This window comes from Papaver somniferum, unplaced genomic scaffold (genome assembly GCF_003573695.1).
Source record: "Papaver somniferum cultivar HN1 unplaced genomic scaffold, ASM357369v1 unplaced-scaffold_70, whole genome shotgun sequence".
Lineage (NCBI taxonomy): Eukaryota > Viridiplantae > Streptophyta > Magnoliopsida > Ranunculales > Papaveraceae > Papaver > Papaver somniferum.
The window spans coordinates 529,257-539,261 of record NW_020649860.1 but is presented as its reverse complement, the minus strand read 5'-3'; the positions used below and the strand labels follow the sequence as shown (position 1 = coordinate 539,261).

The 10,005-nt window shown below is 38.2% G+C and overlaps 2 protein-coding genes across 2 annotated transcripts; both read right to left on the bottom strand.

Annotated features, from left to right (window-relative positions):
- Positions 1-3,310: 3,310 nt before the first annotated feature.
- LOC113343977 lies at positions 3,311-3,958 on the bottom strand. The gene has a single exon (XM_026588045.1). The coding sequence runs from the start codon at positions 3,956-3,958 to the stop codon at positions 3,311-3,313; it is 648 nt and encodes a 215-aa protein (XP_026443830.1).
- LOC113343975 lies at positions 3,958-5,448 on the bottom strand. The gene has a single exon (XM_026588044.1). The coding sequence runs from the start codon at positions 5,446-5,448 to the stop codon at positions 3,958-3,960; it is 1,491 nt and encodes a 496-aa protein (XP_026443829.1).
- Positions 5,449-10,005: the final 4,557 nt, after the last annotated feature.

Sequence of the window (10,005 nt, the reverse complement as noted above, 5' to 3'; positions counted from 1 at the left end):
ATGAATTGCATCCGTTGTTGCAGCAATGGCAGTATTGTGCAGATGGGTTTGATGTTGATAGGAGAGGAAGCAGTTCCTAGTGAAGTTGTTCTGGTGATTACAGTGGCAGAGATGGGTTTCTGCAGTTATGATGAGGTTGTGCAGCTGGTGATTGTATTGGCTGTGTAACACAGATGCAAAGGACTTAAACGGAAGCATGTAAGCACATAAGGAAGATGATTTTTGATTGTTGCAGGTGAACTGAAGAGGTGATTATTCAATGCAGAAAATGAGAGAGCAGAACCTGAGTTGAGGCAGAGTTGGGTATTCTGGATTTCTGAAGCAGATGGAGAATTCGAGATTGCAGGTGGACTTGTTGGTGATTGCAACAGCTGAATGGAGTCGAAGTTGCAAGTGCAGTTCAAGCAGGAGAAAGTACTGGTGGTGAACAAGAAGTTGTTACTGGTTAATCTCAAGTGGTTTGAGTTACAGGGAAGTGCAAGAAGAGAAAGGAACTGCGCTGAGCTGGTGAATGAATGAATATGGATGTATGTTAGGTTGCTGTTGCAAGTGAGATGGAAGCAGGAATGAGTTGTATGTGCTGCAGATGATGGCTTGAATGAACTGCGTGGATGCTGTTGCAGGTGCAGTGAGGCACTGGTGGTGTTGGAATGGATGGATGCTGTGAGTTTAGTTTGAATTCAAGGAATTGGTGGAGTTCGAAGCAACAAAAAGATTTTGGTTTTTTGGCTGTGAATCGTTGGGAATAACAGGATGATTTGCAGATGGAATTGCAAGTATGCAGGCAACAGTGAAAGCTTACATGGGTTTTGGTGGTCACTGCCATGTGAAGATAGTTGTGTTAACTGCAATGGAGTTGGTAATGGCAGTTGGCGCTTCACAGGAAAGAAGAGAGGTTCAGGAAAATAAATGGAAATGTTAGTATGGGGCACTGACGCTGCAATGATGAAGATGCATCATGGAACTGAACTGTTGCCGTGGTTGGATGTGTACAAGGCACGATTGTCATTGGCTGGGAATTGGTTTGAAGTAGGCTGTCAGTTCCTTGGAACTGACAAGCTAAATATTAAATGGGCTATGGGCCTAATTTCTTGCGGGCATTTTAGATAGTTTTGGTCGAGTTTGGTCTTGACCTGAACAGAGAAGATTGGACGGTCAAGAGAGGTTATATAAGGATTTCAAAGTAGCACAATATCATCTCTTCGTCTACTTTTGTTCTAGGGTTTGTGAACATGATAGATTTATTTCTTCTTTGGATGAACTCCATGAACATGAGCTAGTTTTCTTTTGGTTAAGGAATAAGTTGGAATTCCAAACATGATTTTTATGCAATAGATTAGTTTTGTCTCCATACTTTGTTGCTTATGATTCACTATTAATATCGTTATATGATTTGAATGCATGTTTAGTCGAGTCGCGAATCGGTTGAATTAGTTTTCATCTCTATTACTAGATTAGGGTTATTATACGTAAAATTGATAATTCCTGATTGCAAGTAGCATAATTGTGAGTATTGCTTGTAGTGACGCATCTCTATTGCTAGATTAGGGTTATTAAATCGGATTAGTGCTTTTACACGTTCGATTGCTTTGATTAGTCTTATTCCATAGAACTCAATGCTTCTAGGGATTTGATCATTTATCTTCTCAACAATATTACTAATATGTCGATACCTAACAGTACCCGACATTATTTGAACTCCAAGATACCGGTCCGGAGAAGTAGCCACACTCATGCCAAGAAAATCCACAAGATCGTTACGCCTTCTTAAACTACTGCCACCATAGTAAATCTTGCTCTTTTGCCGACACATAGTCTGGCCGGAAGCACGTTGGTAAGCACCCAAAAGGTTTACCAGATTGGTGACACTCTTCATATTTCCTTTACAGAAAATCATAATATCATCAGCAAAAAACAAATGAGTGGGAGAAATACCTTGACGAGTAACCATGTAGGACATCTTCTTTTCATGGAAAAGCTTAGTAATATTACGACTAAGCACATCCTCAATCAACACAAAGATTAAAGGAGAAAGGGGGTCACCCTGCCGTAACCCTCTTTTGATTTTAAAGTAACCTTCAGGACTTCCATTCAAAAGAATAGAAATTCTCGCTGATTGTAAGATATTGAGAATCCATAAACACCAATCCTCCGAGAAACCATATCGACGAAAAACCTCCAAAACGAAAGACCAACTAACGGTATCAAAAGCTTGAGTAATATCAAGTTTCAGACCGATGTTGCTATCCTTCCGCTTGATATGAAGTTCATTAACCATCTCAGAAGCTACACTAATGTTTTCATGGATATTAAGGCCCTTCATGAAAGCAACCTGTTCTTCAGAAACCAAATTATCCAAAACCCCACCAAGTCTAGTAGCCAGAATCTTAGTAAACACTTTAAAGAAAAAGTTACTAAGACCTATAGGTCTGTAGTTACGAAGAGTATTTGCCCCTCTTACCTTGGCCAATAGAGTAATAAGAATATAATTAACACCATTAGGGATTCTCTTCAAATGCCAACAGTAAACGACAACATTAATCAAGTCTTCACCAATAATATCCCAATAATGTCTATAGAAACAACCTGAGAAACCATCCGGTCCTGGAGCACCATCAGCATTCAAGTTGAAAACAACAACTTTAATTTCTTCCGGAGATGGAATATCATCCATTTGAGAACTTTCCACAGCTGAGAGACTAGGGTGTTCATAGTCAAACAATTGAGGTTCAATAGGTAATTCCTCACCATGGAATTTATTCTCATAAAATTGTACAACATGGTCACATAACTGGTCCACCTCAGAAACAGTAACATCATTCTCATCTACAAGTTCAGAAATAATATTATTACCTTGTCGAATATGGATGTTATTATGAAAGAAAGCAGTATTACTTGCTCCCTCCACCAGCCAAGAGTTCCTGGACTTCTGTTTAAGCAAAGTACTATGCTGAAGACGCGTCTCCTGAAGAGAAGACATAGCTAATTTCATCGCATTCAGTTTAGAGACATCAGTAGGGTCCTCATCAGAATTCCTTGCCTCTATCTCAAACCGAAGCATATCTTTTTTCAACCGAGAGTAAACATTACCAAAGTCCAACAGATTCCATTCCTTCATCACATTTTACAATCGTTTCAACTTAAAAGGAAAGACAAAATCCGGAGTTCCATGAACTGGCATACACTGACTATCTAAAACCATTCTCATGAAATCATTATGAAGAAACCACATCTTTTTTACTCGAAAAGGAGCACGACGGGGTCTTGAAACCACATAAGGAAACCCTATGAGAGGAGAATGGTCGGAAACTTACCTTGGAAGAGCTTTACACCGCCAATTCTCATATTTGGCCAACCAAGTAGCATTGATCACAGCACGATCCAATTTACTTATAATTCTACGAGAACCTGATTGACAATTAGACCACGTAAACTTATTACCCAAAGCGTCCGCTTCAAACAAGAGATTGTCTTCCATCCAGTCTCCAAATTCATTAATGGCACAAGTGTGTGGTTCACGACCCCCCTTCTTTTCCTCTAGACGTAAGATACAATTAAAATCGCCGATAAGCAACCAGGGAATATCAACATTGTCCATGTTCAACTGCTCCCAAAGGCGTCTCCTAGTAACCTGAAGATAGCTAGCATGAACGAAAGTAATACACACACCATCAACTGAAATCGAAATAGTTTGTCTACTCATATTGACAACCACCGAAATGTCCAATTCAGTTGAAGTAAACACCCACAAGTTACTAATAGAATAATCCGAAGAATTATGAATAACATTTGTATCGTAACCATTCAACTTAAGTCTCCTAATAAATATGTTCGAACATGACACTTTTGGTTCTGCAAGACAAAAAATATCAGGCTTAAACTCCTTAACTAATTCATGCAACTTACATCTAGCCTCTTCACGAGAGACCCCATTGATATTCCAGAAGAAGACCCGCATTAAGAACGTTTGGGGATGGACTTAATTAGCTGAGAAGTATTAGTAACTCTTCTTGCTCTATAACCCAAACCCGTACTGTTTTCTTCCGAGTCAGACCAGGAATGAGTCCCAGAAGTAGATTCTGAAGTACTATTGCTTTCATTGAGTTTATCTATTCTTCTCTGCACAGCAATAAGCTGATCACACTTAGCTTGATGTTTAGTAGTAAAAACATCAGATACCTCTTCACCTTCTTGGGCTAAGATAGAGTTAAGAGCATCAAATTTATTAGGAGACAAAAATTCAGAGCCCTTGAGCAAATCATCACACACTGGAGTTGGAGGAAGAGTCGTAACAGTCTTATCAGGATGTGGGGGTTTAGTTCTATCCAGTTCAACCAACCCATCTGACTTAGTTTTCTGAGACTTACCTCGAGTCTTGCTAACTAAAACTGTATGAGCTGAATTCGACTGCTTAGATTTTAATAACTCAGCAGAAGCCGCTCTATAAACAGCTTCAGACCTTACCATTTCCTCCACCAGCTGTTTGGTTTTCTCCAAAATAGCCGCATCAATGCAACTCCTAGATTCCTCGTTTAAAACCTCTTGTGAAACAGCAGCAGAAGAAACATTGTTATTAACATCCACAGAAGAAATATTGTTTGTAGCAACAATAGAGGTAACATTGTTTGTAACAACAGAAGCAGTGTTAATGCCTCCTTTTTTACGTGCCTCTTGCCAATCAGTTAATTTGTCATATTTCTGAGCAGGCGCAATAGGCTTATTATGCTTCTTCCTCCTGCATTCGTCATCCGAATGACCAATTATCTTACATTTAGAACAAAATTTAGGTTTTTTCTGGATATCTATCTCTTGCCAAAAATCTCTATCACCAACCTGAACATGGACAGATTCCGTGTCATGTTGAGAAAAATCAATGTCTATCAAAACAGAAGCAAAATGGTTTAGAGTCCTTCTATCAACCACAACAGGCGTACCCAAAGTTTTTCCAAGAGAAATGAGAGTTTTCTCTACCCAGAATTCTATAGGAAATCCTAAGAACTTTACCCAAACCGTAGCATGAGAGGTCTTATGCTTTTCAACATCAAATCCTCGAAACCATTCGATCAACGTAAGAGCCTGTTGTTCAACAATCCAGGCGTCTTTTGCATGAACCCTAGATTTGTCTTCAACAGAGGATAACTTGATGATGAAGAAACCCCTATTCATTGGAATAAACTGAACCCTGTCTTCAGTAAACTGCCATTGATTGATTAGGTTTTTCTTAGCATCTTCAAACTTGAGAGTCTTAAAATCCAGGCGGCCAATAAGACTATGTTTCCATAGATCACACCCTTCCAGATACATATCATCCGGAATAACAATAGATGGTTTACCATCTTTAACAGTTGGGTTGGGGAGCGTATTGAGATCAACAGATGTTGAAACGTGATTCTGCTTACCTTTTACAAGATCCGCATAAGAAAGAACATATTTTTGGCTAGAAGCCATCGTAACGGTCATCCCTGATCACCCAAAGATGATCGAGAATGAAGGCGCGTGAATTTTTTTTGAAAAAGAAACCCTAAAATCGCCAGAGCAAAATTTTTGAATTAGGTTGCTTTCTAGGAAGAATTCACATATGCATCTTTTAATGTGGTTGTGATGAAATCAGATAATTAGGGGGATATACTTGTGATCAAGATATCTTAGGACTTTTAATAAAGTTGAGATTAAATATCAATTCTAGTTATTTTTGAAATGCATGTTTGTGGATGAAAACGATATCCTTGGCCAATCCTTTCACATATTTGAATTGTGTGATTTATTCCTTTGTTTGCTTTTAGTTTTGTTTAGTTACAGAAAATCAGAAAATCCCCCCCGTTACTTATAGGAAACCGAAACAAACGACAACCCAAGACCTCTCTATGGGAACAATCCTTTCTTTCCCTTGCTTCATTATGTATTTTGAGTAGTAAAAAAGTGTAATTATTTTTGACGCCTACGACAGCGATCAAATTTCGGCCCCGTTGTCGGGGAGGCAGCGATTGTCACTTGTTTTTGGTTTCTTATTTTTCTGTTTTTATTTCTATTTTTCTTATTTCCTGGTTCTTAACCGAGTTTTGAATCTCGTTTCAGGTACCAATTTATATGGATGGAGCATATTGGAGCAATCAATACGACTTTCAACCTCAACAACATGACAACTATCACCCTTATGGGGAGTACAATCAAAACTAATCCTTTGGTTATGGTCAATACTCCACGTACCCTTTTAGTTATTCTCATACATGCCAACCTTTTTATGGTGGGTATGTAAGTGAGCAAACACAAAGAGGGGATGATACTTGTGCTCCTATTAATATTTCCTCTAGTTTGGTAGATGAAATGCAACAATTTATGGTCAGCATGGAGTCAGTTTGTAGACAACCAAGCATGGAGCCAGCTTCATCGATCGAATATGCTAATAGTATGTTTGGCCCAATTTCTGATCGTAGTTATGATCATTCACCCATTCAAAGCGAAGATAATTGGCCTAGCAATACTGAAGTAAGTGATTCTACTTTTTCCTTGTCGAACGAGCTTTACCAACAAATGGAACACTATTTTCAAAATTTGGATGGATCACTCCAAGAGCTTCAAAAAGGTGTTTCCAGTTTAAGACAAGGCATTGAATAATACAAAGAGGACATGCAAAATTCTGCGAAAGACTAATCTTTGGGAAGTGGTATCCAATCTTATGTTAACTATGATAGTGACGATGACTATGAAAATACATCGCTTGGACCAATTTATGGTGACATCCCCGAGGAGTGTACAATGGAGTCTTTTTACGATCAAGGTGAAGTTGAAAAGGAATATGATGAAACTAGTGTAGCTTACTCGAGCATTGATCTTTATAACGATCAAGAACCTATTCAAAAGGTAGAGCTTGAGGATGATGCAATGAGTGTTCTAAAAAAGTTCCTTATGGTGAGACTTGAATCCGCAGTGGAGTATGTACCTTGCAACAAAGAGGAGTGTGTTGAGAATGAAACTAATTTGATCCATATTGTGGAAGACCCAATTGAGCTTGCATATGATTGTAATGATGATGTTGATGCCGATATTTTGGTTAAGGCAGAAACGGACGAAGAATGGTTGCAAGGTTTGATAGAGGACCATGATATACAAGAGGTGAATAGTTCACTTGAATTTTTCAAGGATGAAGAGGATTCCATGCTACAAGAGATTGTGCGAGGTTTGTCTAACCCTTTGCATATTGATTCTTCTCCTTTACCTCTTATTGGTTTGAATGTATGTGCTTCGAGAGTACTGTTGAATGACTTTATTTCGCGATATCCTCCATTAGAGATACTTGATTCTCATACTATGCAGGTTTTGGAACAAGAAACCGTGGAAGTTCCTGAATTCTATATTCTTTACCCACTTCCAAGTGTGGACAAGAATAAGTGTGGGGGAAACTTTTATCAGCTAATAACTTCATTTCTGTTTTATATTACTAATATGTATGCAGCTAGTGTTTGCAAAACAAGTGCTATGGGTGGATCCCCAACTTTTTCAGATTATTGGTGTATGGGGAATTCGTCTTGCAAGTCGGGCTGACGACTTTAAACCAAGCGCTAAGTGGGAGGAAACCCACCGGTTTTGTATCTTTATCTTTATCTTTTTATTTTTAAGCATTTTATCTTTGTTTTGCATATCATTTGCGAATTTCCCACCTTGAACTTTACTTTGAATGACTAAATTTACATTGAGGACAATGTAAAGTTTAAGTGTGGGGGAGCATTTATATGTTTTTAGAGTTTGATGCCTTTAGTTAAAAAACAAAATTGCTTTATACACTCCGAAACCTAGAAACATGTGCCTTTAGGATGACACTACCAATATAAGTGGATGGAACCATCTTGATTGTAAGAGTTGAGGAACCTATTAACTAAAAGGGCGGACAAAGCTCATGTGTAATATGATAGTTGTTACCATATCTCTGAATGTTACCATATCACTTTCTGTTTTTATTTTTGCAAACTTTTTGTTTCTCTAAGTGATTTGGTGGGTCCCTAACATCGAATTGTTATTACTGCTAGGATGAAATAGAGTGATTGAGTTACTAAAAAAAAAAAGACCAGACCAATTAGACCAACCGGTGTATAAAAAAATGACACTTGGATAACAAGCGTGGAATGCAGGATCCACGGGAATTATCATGTAATTCGCTGACAAGAAGCATGCGCTTGGATCCAAAAGATCTAATCATGTTGTCAATTCGAAAAAATAAAAACAAAAAAAAAAGTGAAAAAAGAAAAAGAAAAGAAAAAGTTATTATTATTATTGTTCAATTAATAAAATCGATCGCTGATTCCCTTGTATATGCCAGCTGAATTGATCTAGAATTAAGATTATCTACTGCTGGTTCCCTTGTATATGCCAGTTAATGTTTATATTAGAATTCAGACCAGTATCTTAATCCAATAGGATTCATAGGTTCATCTTGGCGGTGACCTTCAGACAGATATGGGAAACACTGTTCACTTAGTCAACATTCGCAAACATCTATCTCTATATCCATCTTCTTAATCTATTCATGTGTGATTGTGGTTGGCTAGATTCCGAGTATTGTGGTTTGTTCAACTTTCTGAGTAGAGCTTTGTTTACTTATATATGAATTGGATTTGCATCAAGGTACCTCCTCCTGTAGTCACTTTGGATTCGCTCATAGATTCTTCACAGGTAGTTGGAATTTGGAGTAAAAGGTTTTGTAGGTACACCTCTTGTAAACCTTCACGAGACTAAAACTCGTCCACTAGGGACACCTAGGGGTTCAAAGGCTTGTTATACGTGCTAAGTGTGACCGTAGCCTCGACGACACAGAGTTGTATGTATCCTTTAGAATTATTTTGTTTGATTTGCTCGAGGACTAGCAAAGTCTAAGTGTGGGGGAATTTGATAGGTGTCTAAAACACCTAAATATTTATCTATTGTTTATGCTTTCTTTGCTATGTTTTCTTGTAGATTATGTATCTTATGTTTGTTTTTGAGTGATTAGGTACTTTGGAGTCATTTGGAACAAAATAAGAAGAAACGTCGCTTAAAGGCTAAAAGGTGCAAATGCTGTTGGAGGCGAAATTATTTATCATTATTTGCTTTTATTTCTTTATCTCTGTCTAAAAAGCATGTCAGCTTTAGTGATGCAAATTCATTGTCTGAAAAGTATGACAACTTTAGTGATGTATAGAAATTGAAGAGAAGAAGTGAATTTGAGAAGTAAGAGACGGATGTTGTTGGAGGAAGAATTCGAAGAAGAGCAAAAGCGTCATTTCTCACGTGCGGGTGCTATTGGGAGCACAGTGGAGGAATAGGGGGTTGTAGTTCTTTGGCGGCCTGTATCATTTTCTGGGTGCCTGTGGCACTTCTCATCATTACATCAACCGTGAAACTGAGAAGAAATGTATTTCTCAATCATTTTGTTTTAAACTCAGAGGAAAAAAAGGTGATGTCAAGAGAAATTCAGAGATCCAGGAAGTTGTGGTCAGAGATGATGGAAGCAGTGATGAATACTGTTTCGAATTGAATCTGTATCCTATAGGGAAGAAGGAGAAGAGATTAATGCTGCTACTGTCAAACAGATGAAAATTAGGGTTATCTGAAATCAGAGTCAGGTCGGTTCGAATTAGAAGGAGGAATCAGATCTAATGGTGATTTTGGGTTATTAACAGAAGGGGTAAAGTTGGGTTTTGTGTGATTTCGATTTTGAGAATGATAATTTGTGTTGAAATTGAGGAGATTGATGGAGACAAAGATGGTTGCTGTGTGAACATAAGATGCAGATGGTCTTGATGGGTTTGAACGGGAAGAGATTCATGAACTTTGAGCTGATGGGTTTGTGTTGGATCTGGTTTAGAAGATGAATATGGTGGTGTTTGCTGGTGGATTTGAGCTTATGGTATGAATTGCATCCGTTGTTGAAGCAATGGCAGTATTGTGCAGATGGGTTTGATGTTGATAGGAGAGGAAGCAGTTCCTAGTGAAGCTGTTCTGGTGATTACAGTGGCAAAGATGGGTTTCTGC